Source organism: Leptosomus discolor, chromosome 1, assembly GCF_034619465.1.
Source record: "Leptosomus discolor isolate bLepDis1 chromosome 1, bLepDis1.hap2, whole genome shotgun sequence".
Classification (NCBI taxonomy): Eukaryota; Metazoa; Chordata; class Aves; order Leptosomiformes; family Leptosomidae; genus Leptosomus; species Leptosomus discolor.
In genome coordinates this window covers 191,925,442-191,945,171 of record NC_141391.1, presented here as the reverse complement: position 1 = coordinate 191,945,171, position 19,730 = coordinate 191,925,442, and the positions used below count along the sequence as shown (strand labels likewise).

Genomic DNA, 19,730 nt, shown 5'->3' with positions numbered 1-19,730 from the left:
GTAGCACTACAAAAAGAGCATTGTTTTGGGGTGATTTTAGTGATGTTTGTGTGAGGACGTGTTGGGTAGCATTTCTACGGTACCTCCTGTGCAGTGGAAAGTGGTAGTAAATGCCAAATTCTGGAGCTGTAGGCTGGAGAGCAGGTGACCAAAACTCTGTATACCACAGGATGGCAGCATGCTGGAGTCTCTTCCGGAATGCTACCCAGGCATGTGCTGGGTGTTGCTTGCAGGTGTGTCAGCTGTTGTGCATTGTCGTCTTCTGCTGGAAAGGAGGCAAGAGGAGATGGCGGTGTACAGGAAACACCATGACGTGACTGGGTGTGAAGAAGCCCTTGAGTAACACTCGCTTCTTAGTTTGTCCTCAGCAACAGAAGCACTATGCATCTTTTGGGTGCAGGGCTTGACTGATGGGGGGAAGTAGAGTGAAATATAAACACCCAGTGTCTCAATTCCTACCTCCTTTGTAGGTGCCCTGACAGAAGTGGGACCAGAGGAAGAGGAAGATGCTGAATCTCCCTGGGATTCTGAGGTACTTCCTGTGAAGGCCACTGGGATTCCCACCCAAGGGGGGTAAGGGGAGGGCAGGATTAAGATCCAAAAGCACTTGAGAGCTTGCCTTTGAATTGGGCCCTAGCGTGGATGGGGTTTGTTTCCTCTTTTTCTGCTTCTGCCATGTTTGTAACTGGGGGCCCTGGAAATACTTGTGCTCTAGGCCAGCTGTTCAGTTAGGATTGGGACAAAGGCAGGTCAAGCTAACGACCTGGGTCTCACAGCAACTGGCCTTTGGGTTTGGTTTCTAGTATAGTACAGAAGCAGTGAAGTTTCTTGCTGCTTAAAATACTCTGAGCTTTTCACAGGGGCTGGCAGAACTGTGTGTTGCTTTTCCACCATACGGCTCTGTTCCGCTGGTGTGGTCAGTGGTTGCCCTTAGAGTCTACAAACTAGACGGTTAGCTGCTTCTGAAGAGATCCTCCCTACATTTTATAGGTGTACTTTGGCCCTTTCAAAAAGTCATGATCGACCGAGATAGCACATATGCTGGCTGCGTTTGCCCTTTCAGTTCTTTCTGTCTGTGGTAATGGGCTAGACTAAAATGAGCAGGGTCTGTGGCTAACCCCCTCTGGCTTTTCTTGTGAGGAAAAATTAATCCTTCCTCACCCCCTTCTTAAAAATTGAAGACTAAAATACATTATATTTTTTTAAAGTCGCCTTAGTTTCTGTAAGCTTTGCCTTGCTAGTCTTTGTTCCACCCAGATCGCCCTTGTGATTGAGGGTAGCGATGTGTTCACTCACCACTGCAGGATACATGCCTAGGGAACATGAGCAGAAACTTGAATGTCAGGTTCCAGTTCAGTGCAAAAAATGGATCATCACAGACCTGCAGTCGTTGTTTCACAAGCCACATCTTGAGTTCTCATGTTAATTCTCTTTTGTGGCCGTCCAGTTTGTCAAGGTTTAGCAACATGACAGAATAGTTTAGATGAGTTGTGAGGTTTTTGCCCAAGATCTGAAAACACACACGACTGCTGTGGTTTTCCAATATCCTGTGTCTTGCTGTGTCCTTTCGAAGGCTCTTATCAAAGGTTACTGTAGCTCTAATATATTCGATAGCACGCTATGCAAGTTGGCTTAGCAGGAGCTTTTTGCATAGAAATGAGTTGCAAATGCATTTGTAACAGTTCTCATGCATGTGTTTTGGGTTATACAGACGGACTCTGGAAGTCTGAGAAAAGCATCGTCTGGTGTGTTGCTCCCAGCTGCAGACAGACATGGAGCGTGCTCACTGATTGTTTCAGGGAAAGGTGACAATGGTAACTTCCTGGTGGACTAAATGTTTGTCTATAAGTATTTGTAGGCTAAAGTGAACTGTTATCAGTGTAAGAATGCTGTTACGATGTGGGTGCATGCTGTAGCAATGAAGCGCTTAATATTTGTTAATTAACACCAGTTGCCACAGGGCTTGCTGGCCAATTTGTCAAGGAAGTTGTCTTGTTTGCGTTACGTGTGTTCTTTGGATGCATTTGTGTGGTTTTGGATTCAGGTCCTTGTTGCACAGTGATGAAAGCAGATGTGGTTTAAGACTGACCTGTCCGAATATTGGAACAGTCTTGCATGATAATGCAGCAGAAGAAAGCTGTAATCTGGCTAAGCATTTTTGTTCCCCTAGGTTAATTTTGATAGCTTTCTGTTGTGCTTAGCCTAGGAGCTGACATGTGACTAAAAGTTCAGGTTTTGTTGCTAATGGTTCTTCTGCGTGTAGTTTGTGACACTCTTTAGCGCAGGATGGCAGGGAAGTGTTGATATTGGGGCAGAACTGTTTTCTGAAGGATTTTTCCTTTAACAAATGGTTTCTCAGTCCTGCTTGTAGTATAGGTGCAATAGAATAGCTGAGGAAGCTCCAGTTTCAGTTAAGTAAGGTGAAAGCAAAACTTTACAAGCTCCTGGGAGCTTGTAAATCTACTTGTTGAGTAGTTGTCATGAAAGTCTGCTTGTATGATTCAGATTTTAAAATCAGTGTGAAAAGGGGGTAAAAGGTGATTATGGTAATCTTTCTAAGGCATTTCCATACTCCTAGACAACCAAGTCTATGGAAATCAAATCTTGTTTGGGTTTTAATGATTTTTTTAAAAAAAAAATATAAAAGCTTTGCTCCAGAGCCATTCCTCATAATGTTTCATATACCTCTTTCATGAGAGGACTCAAACTGTAAGATGACTACAGCAGAGGATTAGCAGAGAAATATAGGTGGGCCAGTAGATTGTGCGGGTTTGGAAATGATTTAATGTTGGACAAAATGTTTTTTAAGAAAATACATATTTGGAACTATGCTGTAAATGCAGATGACAACCAAAGAGCATTTGTTTCTTTTGTTTCCTTGCAAGCTAAACCCGAACAATCTAGTGAGAACTAGCTTGATTTTACCTCATTGCATGATGTGTACGGAGTTTCTGTGACTGCACCCATGCTTTCTCTGTCCCATCAACGGAAAGGAAAACACAAAATATGTTGCACACTTGTAGGATAATCACAGTTGTAGTGCTGTGGGACTGCTTTGTGATCATTCAGCAGACCAGCTTTGTCTTTTGAGGTAATCCTTTTGGAAAGCAGGATGCGGCTCCTGAAAAGGACTAAATATTTTGATCTTACTCTGTTACAAGCATGACCTAATTGCTTCACGAGAATTGTCTTAGTTCGTGGTGATTATTTTTTAAATCCAAGGGGCATGATGGGAAGTCTGCATTGTCTGTTTCTTGTATACTGATACAAATGCTGTACAATGAGGGAACTGAACGTTAGTATCATAGTCTCGGTGAAATAATGCTTGCAGCTAATGCTTAGTTGTAGGAACTACTAATGTTGAATGGAGTAAAAGGTACCTTCAATTAAATAAAGTAACGCCTCCCAAAACATTTTTCACCTCCAGGCTTTTTGGAGAAACCCAACAGTTCCCAGGTAAGCCTGTCAGACTGACCACTTGTTCTGCTCATTAAATAAAAAGTACATAGTTACTTTTGCATTTGTTTTTTTGTCATTGGATTGTGTCTTTCATAGCTGAAGACTCCTGAATCTGTTTTGGAAATGGATGAAACCTCTCCTAAAAAAAGGCAGCAGAAATCAGGTAATGTTCACTTCATGTGGTTCTGGGTTTAGTTTCATAATCTGTCTGGATAGGAGCATTTAATAAAGCATCTGACTTGTTTTGCAGATCTGTTGGAGGAATTTGGTTTAGGAGATGCAGAGGATATCGAAGGTACTCGTAACAGTCTCTTTGTAGTGTTCTTTTGTGGACAGGCCCATTGTACTTGCCAATTTTTTCCTAATATTAAATTAATGGTTCTAGCAAGGTGTTCTGGGAGCAGATCTCCTGAAATATGCCTCTCTGCGTGTGTGTGCTCCCTCCTCTAGTCTGCCATTCAACACTGTAAATACCCTTCCATGACGTAGGCTTCCTCCACCACACCTGCTGGTATCATACCTTTTCAGGCAGTCCTGAAGTTGGCTTGCTTTCCAGTTTCTCAAAAAAGCCCTTCCTGATTCTCCCAGTTCTCTAACAATGTGCTGTAGCTGATTCCAGGCTAGGAATCTGCAAGCTAAGCTGTCCAGGAGCTGCAGGTGAGACAGAAAGGGTAATTCTCGGGCTCATGCTGTTGCTGTACTTAGCAGGAATGGTTACTTGCCTGGCTTTTCTCTACCTGTCTGGCAGTTGTTTTGAACTGTGTGGCAAACTCATTCCTCTGAGGCTTCTCTTCTTGTTTCGTGGAGACTGACCAGCAGGTTCAGAAGCAGGGGAAGGAAGTGGGGAAGAGAGACAAGGTGGAAGGAAATGACAGTGTCAGCATGTTGTCAGGAATTCTCTTCTCTGTGGAAACAAGGCTAAAAGTGAGGATATATGACCTTAATGGGTTTTTAGTTTCTTTGTTCTAAGGTTTATTGATTTACATGTTTGTTAGAGATGAGAAACAATTCCCCTTTCAGGTTTTCGAGTTTCTACAATCGGCTATTTGAAATATAGACCAGAGAGAGGTAAATAGATGTGTAGGCAAGTAAGTGAACTTGAAACTTCTAAGTATAGAATACAAATAGTTCCAAGTTCTTTGGCATCCTTGTGTTGGGGAAAATCATTGTTCTTTTGACAATAATAGAGAGTAAACTTCTCTGTAGGAAAAATATCACTCTTCTCCTCTTGCACTTCTGTTCTCTCTCACGTATTGGAAATGAGTAAGCAACAACAGCCCTTTAGTTTGCAGTGATAGTGTTTTTGTGAGGTGCATAGAGGTTTGTTAAAAGTTGCTCAGTTAAAACACGGGTTTTGGTTTTTTCTGTATTGCACAGTAATGAGAAGCGTAGCCCTGTAGTGGGCCAGCATGTTGTAGTAATAGAAACGCAGAAAGGAAAGTGTGCCTTTTCATAGCTCCATTCCTGTCAGCTATTTCTCCCGTGTGCCCTTATCCATTTGTGTCCTGTAGTATTTTACCTGTGGATTATCTTGAAGATCAGGTGTTTATCCAGCTTTTATCCAGCTTTCAGGCAGATGCATTCAATCGGAAATGCTTACTCATTGTGTGTCGTGCCGTATTCTTCAGGAAAGATGTCACAGCTCTCCTCTGTCCACAAAATACTCAGTCTATCCCTTAACCAAGACTGTGATGTCCATGTTACGTGATGGGAGTGATCAGATGCATGAAGTTGCATGCCTGTTGCAGTTTGTGACCTGAATGAACATTGAGGAAGTGACAGAAGAAATCTGGTTAGCATACGTTTCTGGAAATGGTGTAGAAGCAGTCCCATCTATCTGAGAGACTGACCACCCCCTGCTGTACTTGAGGTGGAGAGGCTTCTAGGAGCAATAGAAACTCCCAGCAGGCTTGTGTGTCTAGACTCTTCTCATTCTAGCAGATACTGTTACCACGCAAGAGGCTTATGTGCAAATTGCCAAGGTGCTGGGTGACTGTCTGTGCCGAGTTCTGCTCTCTTGAGTGCTTTTCCTTCTGTTTTCTGAAGGGATGTTACAAATCAGTGTGACATCCGTGCAGATACTTCTCTTGGATTTCATCACGCTCCAGTGCTTCTGGAAGATGGAGAGTGATTACCTTGAAAAGCCTCTGTCTGTTTTTGGATGCCACACTTGAGCTGCTGAGGCTTGTTTCTTTCTGAATACTTGGTATTTCAGTGTTCAGTGTGGCTTCCACACAATGACAATGAGTTGCCTCTTCTAAGTTGTATCTGGGACTATTTAAAGTCCAATTCTCAGAAGAAACAGAGGTTCAAGGTCAGCATCCCATAATGGGGAGCCCAGACTGATTGCTTCCAAGGAGTTTGCGACCTGTCCAATATTACATAGAAATTATGAGAGAGGAAAGGGTGGAATCTGGTTTTCAACAGTACAAATGAAACTTCCAGATCGTGAGTTGTTTCTCAACATTTCACAAGCCTGTCTGTCATTCAGTCTCCCATCCATGTCTTCTGCAACATGCGAGGCAGCAGTTTGACTGAAATGCTCAGTCCAGATCCATGTCTAGAAACAGATTGGTTTCATGCATGGATTAAAGCTGGGGCATTAAAGATTTCAAGCCTGTGATTTTGTTTGTGATCTTCTGTGTGCAAGACATAGGGAAACTAAACTTGCTGGGGGAATGTAGCTAGTTACTGCATGGCAGACAGTTTGTCAGAGAGAGGGCATGCACCTTTAAGAAACAGGAATGGTTTATGTGTGACCATTGATAGTGATTTTCAGCAAATTTTTTTATACATTAAAAAGTAGAATGACCGGGAAGAAAGGAATTCACACAGATGGATCTTAGATCTGTACTATGATACATTTCTCTTCAGGATCTCACAAATTTGAGGAGATGTGTTTTGTGTCAAGTTTTTTCTCACAAATATGATGATTACAGATGCACTCTAGGTGTGAATTAGTAGTATCAAGTCATGCTGGTTATAAAAATATATGGTTTTCACTGTAGATGAGTACTCGAGATCTACCTTTCCTATGTCGTCATCAGCTGAAAAAGGTGACATCAAGGAAGCCATTGAAAACTGTGGGGTGCAGGTAGGTCAAACCAAGTATTTTGAATTGGGGTCTGAATTGGTCAGTTGTGTTATACGGTAAGGTAAAGAAAACTTACCAGTCAGTGAATAATACTGAAGAGAGAGTCCTGTAGAGGCGGTTTGTGTTATAGTCCGAAGTAAAGTTGGATGCCATCTTCTTATGGTGGGGTGAAACCCTTGCCATTATGTTGGATTCTTGTTGTTATACTGATTTGTTTCCAGCTTGTTTGCTTAAATTTTGACCAGTGTTTTTCCTTTTGTGCAGTGCTGAGAAACAGGGCAGTCAAACGCTTTTTTTTTTTTTCCCTAAGTGTTTTTACTAAGTGTTTGAAAAGGGTTTTTTTCAGAGGTCATTCTAGAGGGGAATAAGGCAGGCATCCTGTTTGTGTTGGGCATACAGGACAGGGCTGGATAGAGGGGTCTAGAGTCTTCTGTAACAGCTCGAGGGACAGTGGAGCAGATTATTTCCACCCCCCCCCGTGTAGGCACCGTGAAAGAGGGGCGTGCTTAATTTCAACAGGTAGAGCACAGAACTTGAGCCTGTTGGAAGGCAGGAGTAGTTGGGCAGTGAAGGTGGGAATGGAGAGGCTGAGACAGATGGTGGCTGACTGCGGTGCTCCTTCCCTGGTCGGAAAGGAGGAAATTTTGCAGAGGGAGAAAAGGGCCCAGTGTCACGGTTGAGACAGACCAAGCACAAGACAACAAATCTTTTTGAAAGCCTTGTAGTGCAAAAACCTTTATTGCCTGTTCATTTATACTCTCTTTCCCCTTAACTTTTCCAGCTATGTCTCTTTCTAATTGGTTCAGAATGTTATACAGTCTTAGCATTTGTTACTTCCACAGTTCATTATAACTCAGCTTTTCTGCCAAAAGGACATGTACGCCTTGTCTTGTAGTGGACACTTTCTCAGGACTTGCTCATCTTGCAGCTGCAGCTCTTCTTGCTCCTGTCTGTTTTCTCACGGGTAGACTGGAATCCTCTCAAGGTCAAAGTCGTCCTGTCCAGGGGCCTCAGTCCAGCTGAGATCCCCCACAGCCCGACTAACGGGAAAAGAGAGCAAGGAGTTGGATGGTCATAGCCCATTGGGGCACCAAGGCTGCAGGCCGTATTTAGAAGTGGCCACAAGTTAAGGAGGTCTGTGGAGAGGGAACATGTTGGGAGGAGCATGACACATCACAGGAGCAGTCAGAACTGTTGAGGAACAGAGCATGGGGTCAGCGATGTGAGGAGGCTGGGTGGGGTTGAGGCATGGTACAGTTTTCATGCAAGCTTGGGTTCCTGATTTTTGGGATAAGGGAAGGAATGGGCAGGCTTCCCTAATAAATGCTCTTGTTTGGACCTTGGAATAGAACTTGATATCTCTGAGTCTTGGGTGAAGAAATAGTCCTAGCTTAGCCAGTTCTCCTTGTGGTGGACAGTAAAAGCTTGTCGTGTTCATTCGCATTGTGTTAGCTGAGCTGGCTAATACAATGTGAATGACCGTGAGGGGAGTGTAAAATGCCAGGAGAATGATGGAGGAAGGAGACTGGGAAAATATAGGCAGTTGTAATGAAGAATGGTATTAAAGCAATAAAAGGTGAAGAAATAAATTGCTTTGTGACAAATGCCACCAGTTGCAGAAAGCAGGCAGGCTAAAAGGTAAAAGCAACCCTAATGTCCAGACAAATCTAATCCCAGCAGAACTGTTGTGTCTCAAGTAAGTCCTTCTGTTTTTAAGAAAATGATGATCCAGTGAACCTTTAATTTATTATTCCTTGATTATTATGATAAAAATTGCTTTCAAAATGTCTTATTTCTGTTACACGATAGGATGAGTTTGCAACAGAAACTACCTAGGTTAACTGTACTTTTCTTGGTGATCTTTCTGTCTGTACCTGTTTACTTAAGGATAAATACATTTTAGAAACTACCAACTTGATAGAAAAAACAGCATGTGAAAATCAGACTGACAAAGCAGAAATTTCACATCAGGAAGCCCTAGCAGAAAATGAGGACTCGCACAGTGCTGGCAAGCAGTTAAGCCCAAAACCTTGGGAAGAAAGATACGAAAGAATGTGGGTTGAAAAAGAGAAAAGGGAATTGAAAACAAATTTTAAAAACATTACAGCAGAGCTGAAGCAGCTGTTTGGTGAAATTAATGAAACTAGGAGAACTACTTCCGCTGTGGAAGAAGTGTCAGAAGATGGCTTCAGTGAAGAATTGAAGAGTTCTCATGTTGTTCCATCTCATGCAACAGAATCAAGTACTAAGATAGAAAGTAAAGGTGAATTTGGAGATATTAAACTTATGCTAGGTGGGAAGAAACCCAAAATGGAAATCGTAATTCCGAGCCTTGGTGTACTTCCTGATCGAAATAACCTAAATGCAGACATGGAAGATACATGGAGCACAGATGAAGAAGATGGCACAAACGATACAGATAATACAAAAGTGCCTCTAGCAAAAGGAGAGGAAAAGAAAACGTCCACTCTGGAAAAGAATGAAAATGGGAGTAGTACAAATGGAGAGGCAAGTCCTGAATACTCTCTGAGACGTAGCTTAAAAACAAATATTTTGGATGACAGTAATATTCTTCCTAAAATAAGACGTGTTTCTACAAGCGCTGAAAATGCACTTTTTGTAACAGAAGGTAAACTTGGAAAAGCCTCTGCATTTAATGATGATGTTCCCAGGGAGTGCCTTACTGACAGTAACAAAATAAGAGAAACAGCAGTTGTCAGTCTTTTTGCAAATGCTCAGCAATCATGTGACATGCTGAAAAGGAACCTTGATGAAGAACTGAAACAAGATATGGAAAGATTTAAGAGTAAGGTAGGAATGCTGCAAATAGCATTCCTGGCTTTGGAGCAAGAGAAGGTACAGCTGCAAAAAGAGGTAGAAGTTCACCTGCTACTCCTTATTCTGTAGTCTTTCTCCATATCAATGGTCCTGTTCACTTTAGCTATTCCTCATTAAGGGAAGATGCTTTGTGCAAATTTTGATTTGTTTTAATGGACATATATTAATTAGGAATAAAGAGAGCAGTGGAGACTTCTCCTTTTCCCCATTATGTCATTAGAAGGTTTTTGGAAAACACAGAACGCATTATAGTTCCAGTTTAAAAATGGGTGGCACTCGGTTCCAGTATAAGTAGTTACCACTTCGTTGCCATAAAAAGAACAGCACACAATTACATCAGTTCTGATTGTGAATCAAAGAATGAAAATAGCTTCTGAACAGGGTCTTGACTAATCTGTTCATTTGCTGTGATTTCTGCATGGTGTGTCTTCATTGCCCTTCACTAGAATTCCCATTTGCCGTGAAACTATCTCTGCTTGTGGGTTTGGGATCTTCCCCCTGCCCCCCTCCCCTTAAGGAAGCAGTAGCGCAGCACAGTTCCTCTTGCTTCTTTTGTGTTTTTACAGCTGACATTGTGCAGTCCTTCTAACTGTCCATCAATAACACTTGGGGTTTTTTGTTGTTCATGTTTTAAGGTGCACTGTTGTTTTCTAAGGGCTATGTTTTTATCTTTTTTAATCATGAGGGTTTTCAAAGTACTTTCGATGACTTTACATGTTGTAGTGTGATTTTGTGGAAATGCTTCTCTGTATGAATTTGAACACTTTTTTCATTACGTGATTTTCAGGGGTAAACTCTGAATTATTTGATCATGCATATGATGTTTCTCTCTTCTAGAAATAGTGAGAAATGTGTGGCGCTTAACTTTCTTTTTGTAGGTTGAGAAGGAGAAAAGCAAGGAAAGATGTTTCAAAACGCAGGCGGTGGCAAAACAGGAAGATCTTGATAAATTGAATATACTGGCAGGCAACGTTACTAATCAGCAAATGAAACAAAAGCTTACTGGGAGGGAGGATGACTGCTTGAAAATGGAGATCGAAAACTCTACAGCAGAAAAAGACAAAAAGAGCTTTTCGTCTGAGGAGAGATCAAAATTGATTCAATTGCCGATGAAAGGGTAAACTAAGGAAATAATCTCTAATTCTTGTTTGTAGTACTACTTAAATACCTTTTAGGTTTTCTAATATTGTAGTAGTTCAATTAGTTTCCCCAGTGCTGAAAACCATCCTGAGTAGTCCACCGCTTCTCAAACATCTAAGAAAAAAAAATATTTTTTTTCAAAAAACTAAGCTTATAATGGAGGTTCAAATTTATTGCCTGCTTTAAAAAAAAGAAGCGCGGGGGGGGGGGGGGGGGGGGGCAAAGAGGGAAACTAAATCCCTGTGGATTTCCTTATCCATACCCAGGCAAAACACTTCTTCAAAACCAGACTTGAAGACTGGAAAAAAACAGGTGGTTTTGTAGGAAATGGCATCCAGAAAAGAAAAGTAGGAACTTGCAGTTTACTTTGCTTCCTCCCTTTTCTAGGTGATTTAGTGATCACCATGCAGTTGGTGTTTCCATTAAGTTCAGATCCTCTTTGTCAGGAAAAGGGGAAATCTCAAAACCAATCTCAAAAGCTTGAGGAAGCCACAGATATTTTTATGTACCTCTAAGCAGGAGATGTTTCCTGTCTGTCCTTCAGGAGAATCTCTGCTGTAAATAATTCCTCTAATGGGGGTATTAGATGTGTTCCAGCTTACCAGAATCCACCTCCGATTCCACATTTCCCCCTGATTCCTAGGGGAAAGGTTTTTTTAAAATACTTGAGTATCTTCCAGGATCTTTCGAGTCAAGTCTGTGTTTTGTAATAGATATTTTCAATCTCATTTGGTTTTGGACTGTCATAGAAAGCATGTCTGTTTCACAGAAATATTTATGTAAAGCTACTCAATTGGTGGGGGTTTTTGTGGTGTTTTTCTTTCTGTTCAACATAGTAAATTTGCCCTGAATGCCAAAGTTGCAAAGAAAACTAAAAGACAGACTTCAGAGCAGAAGGCTAATCAGCAGATGAGCTCTTCCAATGGGAATAATTGTCAAGTACTGGATGACAGCACTTTCAGTGAAACATCTCAAGACGAAGGAAGGTACTGGATAGAAGGAATGTTATAAATAAAACTTGTCTCATGATAAAGATTGACCTGAAAGCTAAAGATAAGTTTTGTAAACCAGTTGTGTACAACGATTCTTATTCTTTCATGTGACAGTAGTACCTGATGCCCTTGGTGTTCAACAATACTTCCTTTTTGCTTGGAGTGCTTTGAACATACTGGCAAACTTAATTGTAAGGTCAGATGTGCACATCAATTCTGAATTACCTGAGTGTGTGTGTGCATACATATATATACATATATGTATTTTATATTTTTTTAAAAAGGAGAGGAAAGACTTCTAAAAGGGCAAGTGAGAAACAGAAGGAGTTGACACTGTACAAGCACTGTTCAGCAATAGGTATAATAGTATACTTTTTTCAGTATAGATGTTAGTATACATCTAACAAAATTCTTATAATAAATTTTAGTTTAATTCAATTCTGAAATTAAGTTTTCAGAGCAACTTTAGACATTCTTCATAATGCAGTACTAGCATTCCAGTACTGAAATGTATTTTTGTTTTCCAGACCTGCAGCAAAAACAGGGACTGAAAAGAGCAAGGTACTGTAAAATTAGTTTCTTGATGAATAGTTTGTATCAGCTTTTAATCACTTAGAGGGGAACAGTGTTTATGTAGTGATCAACAGGTGCACAAATAGCTGCTAGTATGCAGCTTTATCATATTTGAGCCAAATCCGTGGGCTGTGCATGAGAGTGATTCATTCATGCCTTTGTAATGACCTGTAATACTATATGGTCATATACAGAAAATACTGTATTGTTTGTAGGTCGGTATACAGATGGATGTAACTGATGACCTTGACTCAACTCAGTCATCTGACACAACTTCAGAGGATGTTGAATTACCAACTTCAACCTACAAAGAGGCTATGTTGCTATTAGAACAGCTTAGTGTGGATCATACAGGTAGGTTATCAAGTCACTTTGTCTTCAGCTGTTACGAGTACCTCTTTTAGAACACGATTTCTTTGTATGCATTCCTAGGTATTGTAGGTTTCTATTTTGATCTAGTGTTCCTTTCTGATCAGATACCCCCCTCAAGATGTGAAATGCATCTCGCCTAACCTTAGATGTCTGTCTGTGTTGTCAGCAAACATGCCTTGCTTTGTCATTGGTTCTTTGTCTAGTCAGAGCTGGAGAAGCAGCTTCTTGCAAAGTACAGTTCTGCTCCTTCAAAGCTGGTCATCAAAAGCTAGTTAAGATGGATCTTCTTTTTCCTTCTTTGTATCCCCCAATAGGCAATGACAAAGAGTGCAGCAAATAACAGCTTTGCTTAAAATACATATAATCAACTGTCATAAGATGCTTGTATCTAGGCACAAAGCATTATATAAACATAAGCATTGCTTACTCTGCCTATTAAACTATGCTAAAATTGCATTAGGCAAATGTGGGTTAACCTGGGCTAAAGGCCAAACTCCCACTCAGCTGTTGTCTCATTTCCCCTCCTCAACAGGACAAAGTAGGATGAAAAACCTTGAGGATCAATATAAAGACAGGGCTGTCGCTTACCAGTTACTGTCACAGGCAAAACAGACTCCACTTGGAGAGACTTAACTGAATTTGTTACCAATTAATACAGATTTAGATAGCAAGAAACAAAGACAAAATCAAAAGAACACCTCCCCGCTGCCCCCATCTGAGGCTTAACTTCACTCACGACTCCTCTACCCCTTCCTAAGCAGTGCAGGCATGGTGGGGTCTGCAGACAGGACATACCGGTTTCCCTCTTGCGGCTCCTTTTTCCTCGCACCTTTCCCTGCTCCAGTGTGAGTCCTTCCGTGGACTGCAGTCCTTCAGCAAAAATGTGCTCCAGCCTGGGCTCTCCATGGGCCACAGGTGCTTCAGGAAATAGCCACCTGCTCTGGCATGGAGTCCTCCACAGCACTGCATTGTGGATATCTGCTCCAGCATGGCGCTCTCCAGGGGCTGCAGGGGAATCTCTGCTCTAGCACCTGGAGGACCTCCTCCCCCTCCTTCTTCACTAACCATGGTGTTCACAAGGCTATTTCTCTCACTCTACCAAAACTTTGCCACCTATGCTCAATACAGCAAAGTGTTGAATAATTTATACGTTGCAGAGTGTTTGTGCATATCTGCAGCTTTGTGTCTTTTCTATCTCAAAATAGGTTCTGCTGTTTTGTTGAAAATTCAAAACATACTTCTTGAATATGAACAAATAATAGAACGTGAAAAAAATCGGTATGCAGCTGTCTGGAGAGAAGTAAGGAAATTGGAAAGTGAAAAGGAGGAGTCACAATTAATAGCGGAAGAGACTCAAGATCTGAAATCCATCTTGTCTCACCAAGAAGTGGAATGGAAAAGTGATATCCAGAGCCTTAAGTATGTAACCTTGCATTCTGATGATGTACGTTACCCTGTGAATGTTCATGCTGCAGAAGATGCTGATGGTAGAGGTGACAGGATGGGAAGTTTCTAGACTTTTGGGTTGGGTTATTGGAATCCCATGGGCAAGCCATGCTATAAAGGACGTAATGTCAAAAGGGGGAAAAATGCCTAGGTATTAGCTCCATTTAAAATCTTCTAGGTATTGTTTTAACTCATCTTTTTTTTTTTTAATAGCAAGAGAAGAGAACAAAGAGTAGATGTGGGAAAATGGGACTCACAAGGGTTTATAAGATTTGTATTTTGTGGATTTTGTCTTTGCAGCTTCTGCTGGTGTATAATATTATGGATTCTGGTAACTCCACAGAATGCAACTCAAAACAGAGCTTAGAGCATTTGTTAGTCTGTCTATTTGAAAGAAAGTAGAATTCAGGATTGCGTCTTTCCCCATACTCCTGAGCTAGACCTGGATGATGTGAGGTTTTTAGTCACTATTCACATCACCTCCGACAAGAGTGGCCAGCAGGCACCGTATGAAATTCAGCGAGAATAAATGCAAAGCCCTGCACTCGGGAAGGGAAGTCCTCTTGTGATGATGTACCCTGGGATGGCCTGGCTGGGGGGCTTGCTGAGAAGGCCCTGGCAGTCTGGGTAGAGAGTAACGTCAACGTGAGCTGCTTGCTGAGACGACCAACAGCATTCTGGGCTGTATTAAGAGCAGCAGAGCCAGGAGACCGAGGGGAGGGATTGTCCACCCTTGCTCAGCACTTGCTGGACTGTTTCTAGAGCAGTGGGTCCAGTTTTTGGTCTCCCAGTACAAGAGAGATCTTAATTGATATGTGTGAGTTCAGCAGAAAGCTACCAAGCTGGTCAGGGAGCAGAAACACCACCCCTGTGAGGAGAGTCTGAGGGAACTGAGCTCTGAGAAGCTGTGCCTCCCCGTACGTGGAAGGGGATCATGAGGAAACTTGGCTTAGATTTGATTCCTGCTGTTTTTTAAAATTCTCAAATATCTATTGATTACAAAGAATTAATATTTCCATTCTAAATAAATGAAATTTACACTTATAAAAGCTGTATTTTTTGTGAAATTGCACTAAAAATTATATGTAAAGCTTTTTTTTTGTAATGTAAACCATTCAAATATAAATGGTACTGTCAGTCTTTCAAATAGTTTATGAATGGTTGCTGATACTTGTTTCCCAGAATTTCTAAAGCAGATGTCCCATTGGCAGCTCTTCCCTTATGATAATACTTGATTTTTTTTTCTTGTCAACCATTGCAAGGATATCAGAAAAAATATTCAAAATAATTATCAAACATAAAACTGCTTTCTTGTCTGGGTGCTGTGAACACACTGTGGACCATTTTTTAGGCCGCTAGTGCTTATTGCTGATTGTTTCAGTTAATAAAGAACTTGACATTCCCTAAGGCATTCATTATAAATTAGCTTCAAAATTAAATCGCTGTTGTTTCTCCCAGATGCAGATCCATTGCATTTTAGAACTATTTTTAATTGTGTTAAGCTTAAACCCTATGCATTTCTAAAACTATTTTCGAACACTGACCTCATTCTTGAGTGAATAGAAGCTGCTTCCTCTTCCTGTGGTCAGGTAGTTGCTTTAGACTTACAAAAGGCTTGCTAAAGAATTGCTGGGTCTGTCATAGACGGTGATGTGCTGCTTCATCAGTGTTATTTGCAGTCACTGAATCTGTAATAAATAGGCAATGCTCAGCATACTGAGAAAATGTGTATCACAGAATCATAGAATGCTTTGGGTTGGAAGGGACCTTAAAGATCATCCAGTTCCAGCCCCCCTGCCAGGGGCAGGGACCTGCCCTTGAACACTGCCAGAGAGGGGGCAGCCGCAGCTTCTCTGGGCAACCTGTTCCAGTGTCTCACCACCCTCACAATAAAGAACGGGCCCACCTCTCCAGCCTGTCCAGGTCCCTCTGGATGGCACCCCTTCTCTCCAGCGCGTCAACCGCACCACAGAGCTTGGTGTTGTTGGCAGAGTTGCGGAGGGTGCACTGAATCCTACTGTCCGTGTCGCCGACAAAGATGTTAAACAGCACCGGTCCCAATACCCACCCCTGAGGCATGCTACTTGTCACTGGTCTCCACTCAAACATTGAGCCACTGACCGTGACTCTTTGAGTGCTGCTATCTAGGCAATTCCTGATCCACCAAGTGGTCAATCCATCAAATCCACGTCTCTTCAGTTTAGAGTCAAGAATGTCATGTGGGACAGTGCTGAACACTAAGAATTATAGAAATGTGCAGACTACTAAGTATTTACCTGTGTAAACTTACCTACAAATAAATCATAAATCACTCAATGGTTTATTTCCCCGTCTTGTGCAACTGATGCCATGGTTAATGGAATGAAGTTAAAATTCTTTAAAAAGTAAAAAATACAGTAAAAATATGAACTCTGAAAAGATTTATTAACATTTCTATGGTTTGTCTTTGCAAGTTCATAATGTGGAATATCTAATTTTTATATCAGTGCTTTATTTTCTCAGATATTCTGTTAAATCCTAGATTTACTTTGAAACGAGAAGAGGAAAAGAGGCTCAGAGTAGAAACGCTGTATGAGAAAACAAGAGAAAAACTAAGAAGGAAAGAAGATGAGTATTGTAAAGAGATAGAGGAGAAACAGCAACTTGAGTTTCACGCAAGGGATTTAGAGATGGAGTTGTTAACACTGAGAAAGCTCCTGAAACAGGTATATTAAATAATGAGCTAAAGGCTTGTATTCTTATTTTCTGATTCTTTTCAATGGCATTGTATTCCCATATGCCTAAAGAAGGAGGTATTTTGTTCATGGAATGAGCATTGGATAACTGTTGCCAAATTTTGAGGATAGTTGAGAACAGTTGGTTCACAAGTGGTCTGGGTTTTTTGTTGGTCGGGTGGGTTTTTTCTTTGCAAGTTCATGATTTCTTTTTTTCAAAACTTCAGTTTCATTTGCATTTCAGGCAAAGCCTGACTTTGTAGTACTTTAGAAAATAACACATTCTGTCTTTATTCTTAATTTTTCAGAAGAATATTAAAATTGGTTATTTATAGATGGATTATCATAACTGTGGGGAAGCAAAAATAGTTGAGAGAATACAAAGGAGAATGGGAAGATATTGCTAGCTCTGATATTTTCCCTCAAGATGAAAGTAGTTTAATTGTATTACTGTAGGTTGAAGAAGAGCGTGATGAAACACAGAGACAGCTCTCTCAGGAAAAGAGTGCCAGAGCCCTGCAGGTAGGAATTTTGAACAACCACCTTTGGAGGCAGAAGGAACTAGAAGAAGAGACAAGAATAACTGTAGGAAAGAATTCAGGGGTAAGCAGGTCTTTTTCTAATTAATTAAATTTCACTGCGTTCATTCTAAAGTCATCATAAGTCTTATCTATTTTTTGTATTTATTGATGGGTTATGTACAGTTTACTAATGTAACTTAACTCTGTAAATACCTTTTCTGTTTTCTCTTATGTCTTTAAAAGTTCTGGAAAGCAGCATCAGGCCTGTATGTACCTGAACTGCACTTTTTACCCTGCTTCTTAAGCTATCTGTTATTTTTCATTTCATAGACATTTTGTCCTCACTTTTTAAGATCTCTAGCAGTGAAACACCTAGCTATGTCAAGGGCCAGGAAGAAAGTTGTTTGATATTCACTCTTTGTGTTCCCATTACTTGGCTTTTTTAATGACTTAAATTTTAGGAAGGAATATCAGCAATGAATTAAACTGTCTGTAGGAGTTAGAATAATTGGAGGAGGAAAAGCAATCATAAACACTGTATCAAAAAAAAAAAAAATTGTAAAGAGTTTACTGAATTTACTGAGAGTGGCCAGTGCTTGGACGAATTGTTTGTTCTTGGCTGTGCTGCCCAATAACTATAGGGTGAATATGTATATTTGAAAAAAAGTTATTTATCTAATAAACAGGAAATATACAAGACTACTGCATTCCAGGGATGATTAAGTTGCACAGCTTAGAGAAGGGATAAGTGTTAAGAAGATACTTGACAACTGATAGAAGATGAAAGATGGCACAAGAAGGAAAATACCCTTTTTTAGCCCTGTTTCTTACTGGAGTTGTACCGGGGCTAAATTAACCTCAAAGGGAATGTTTTAAAGCATGCACATATGATAAAACACTGTTACTTTCAAAGCTTTATACTTGAGATATTTTTAATAGTTTTATTATTTGGTTGCTGGCTTAAAAAAAAATAAAGGCATTGTTTCTTTGGGACGTTCGTTTACGTTGTAAGGGTATGTTACACTTCAGGTGTGTGTGTACATTGTACACGTGCATGGGTTCACACAGTAGTTTATGTATTACCTGAAATTTCACTCTCATCTTTGAAGTCATGCTTCAGTATGAGAAATGTTAAAATGCTGTTGTTTGCTGAAGTGTTTTTGTAGATTCATTTCCCAACTGGCTATTTATTCCTGGTCCCTGTCATTCAGGAATCTGACACTGAGAGAGAAAAGGACCTGTTGCACAAAAACCAGTTACTACAAGATGAGATTGCTATGCTAAGGCTAGACCTTGATCAAGTAAGACTTAGGCACCAGGAGGAAGAAGGAAAATATTTAGAGGAAAATGAGACTTTGAAAGAAAAAAATGAAGATCTCAAAAAAGAACTTAAACTGAATGAGGAAGCCTTAACGCAAACAGTTTTTCAGTACGACGGACAGCTGAACTTACTAAAGACGGAATCTGCGGTGCTGACTTCCAAACTTGAGCAGACAAAAGAAAGTAAAGACAGACTAGAGACGGAAATGGAATCATTTCGTTCCCGCCTGAATGCTGCTGTGCAAGAACTTGAACGTCACCAGTCATCGAAAACTGACATTGAACGAACATTTCAGAGAGAACGTGATGAATGGCTTCGCTTGCAAGACAAGCTCCATCACGACCTCTCTAATGTGCAAGAAACCAACAAGAGCTTGTCTCAGCAGCTGAGTAAAGCTGAAAGCAAAGCTAATAGTCTAGAAAACGAGCTTCATCAGTTGAAACAAACACTCAGAGAAAAAACGTTGCTCTTAGAAATGACACAAAAGGAATTAAGTCAAGCCCAGGCTCAGGCAAAGGAGTGTGATCATGCTCGACAACTTGAGAAAGATCAAGTGAGCAAATTTGTAATAAAACAGGAATCCATGCAGGAGCGATTGGCCCAGCTCCAGAGCGAAAACCTTTTGCTTCGTCAGCAACTGGAAGATGTGCAGAATAAGGGGATCATCAAAGAGAAAGTAGTGAACGATGTGCAGGACCGGTTTAATGATATGTTCAACAAACTCAGAGCTGATACTGAAAAGCAAGTTTCTCTAGTGGAAGAGAGAAACAAGGAATTAAATGCCAAGTGTACTGCTTTGAGAGAACAAGTCTTTAAATATGAGACGGACAAAGTAGAAAGAGAGGTAAAGTATCCACTTAGAACAATTTAAAGTTTTTCAGTTCTTGAAATTATTTTATGTTTCTAAAACGTACCAGGTATAGGTTATATGCGTGGGACCAAGTAATGCTCATTTGTTCTGTTTTGTCGTGTTTCTCTTGGATTTGTGGAAGGTTTTGGCAAACAGGGTGCTACTGCTCAGATCTGAGCAAAGAACAGAAAAAAGGTATCCAAGTCTAAGCTTTGATCGAGAAAGATGATTCTTCTGTAGAGCTTCTTTCATCTCCTTTCCTTAGTCCGTTTTATGTCCTTTAGAATGGTTTTATGTATTTCATGGGTTTTATGTATGTATTGCACCGATGACACGAATAAGAGTGGTATAAAAGGAAGAACCATCCAATATGCAAGGGCTGAGAAATGAAGATGTGGACAAGTGAAGTG

The 19,730-nt window shown here is 40.7% G+C and overlaps 1 protein-coding gene across 3 annotated transcripts in view; it reads left to right on the top strand.

The window, feature by feature from the left end:
- The window catches only part of LOC104342944 (uncharacterized), a 56,621-nt gene that overhangs the window by 17,799 nt on the left and 19,092 nt on the right, over nucleotides 1-19,730 (top strand). Inside the window, exons 12-26 of one of the 3 annotated variants that reach the window (XM_086473160.1) lie at nucleotides 471-541; nucleotides 1,712-1,814; nucleotides 3,428-3,456; nucleotides 3,556-3,622; nucleotides 3,710-3,754; nucleotides 6,468-6,553; nucleotides 8,441-9,427; nucleotides 10,312-10,508; nucleotides 11,368-11,517; nucleotides 12,051-12,084; nucleotides 12,312-12,450; nucleotides 13,674-13,887; nucleotides 16,436-16,619; nucleotides 17,085-17,231; nucleotides 18,361-19,314. In XM_086473160.1, coding sequence (XP_086329286.1) covers nucleotides 471-541; nucleotides 1,712-1,814; nucleotides 3,428-3,456; nucleotides 3,556-3,622; nucleotides 3,710-3,754; nucleotides 6,468-6,553; nucleotides 8,441-9,427; nucleotides 10,312-10,508; nucleotides 11,368-11,517; nucleotides 12,051-12,084; nucleotides 12,312-12,450; nucleotides 13,674-13,887; nucleotides 16,436-16,619; nucleotides 17,085-17,231; nucleotides 18,361-19,314 — 3,407 coding nt within the window. Of the gene's footprint in view, nucleotides 1-470; nucleotides 542-1,711; nucleotides 1,815-3,427; nucleotides 3,457-3,555; nucleotides 3,623-3,709; nucleotides 3,755-6,467; nucleotides 6,554-8,440; nucleotides 9,428-10,269; nucleotides 10,509-11,365; nucleotides 11,518-12,050; nucleotides 12,085-12,311; nucleotides 12,451-13,673; nucleotides 13,888-16,435; nucleotides 16,620-17,084; nucleotides 17,232-18,360; nucleotides 19,315-19,730 lie in introns of all 3 variants that reach the window. The other 2 variants (XM_086473155.1, XM_086473167.1) reach the window with 2 other exon arrangements.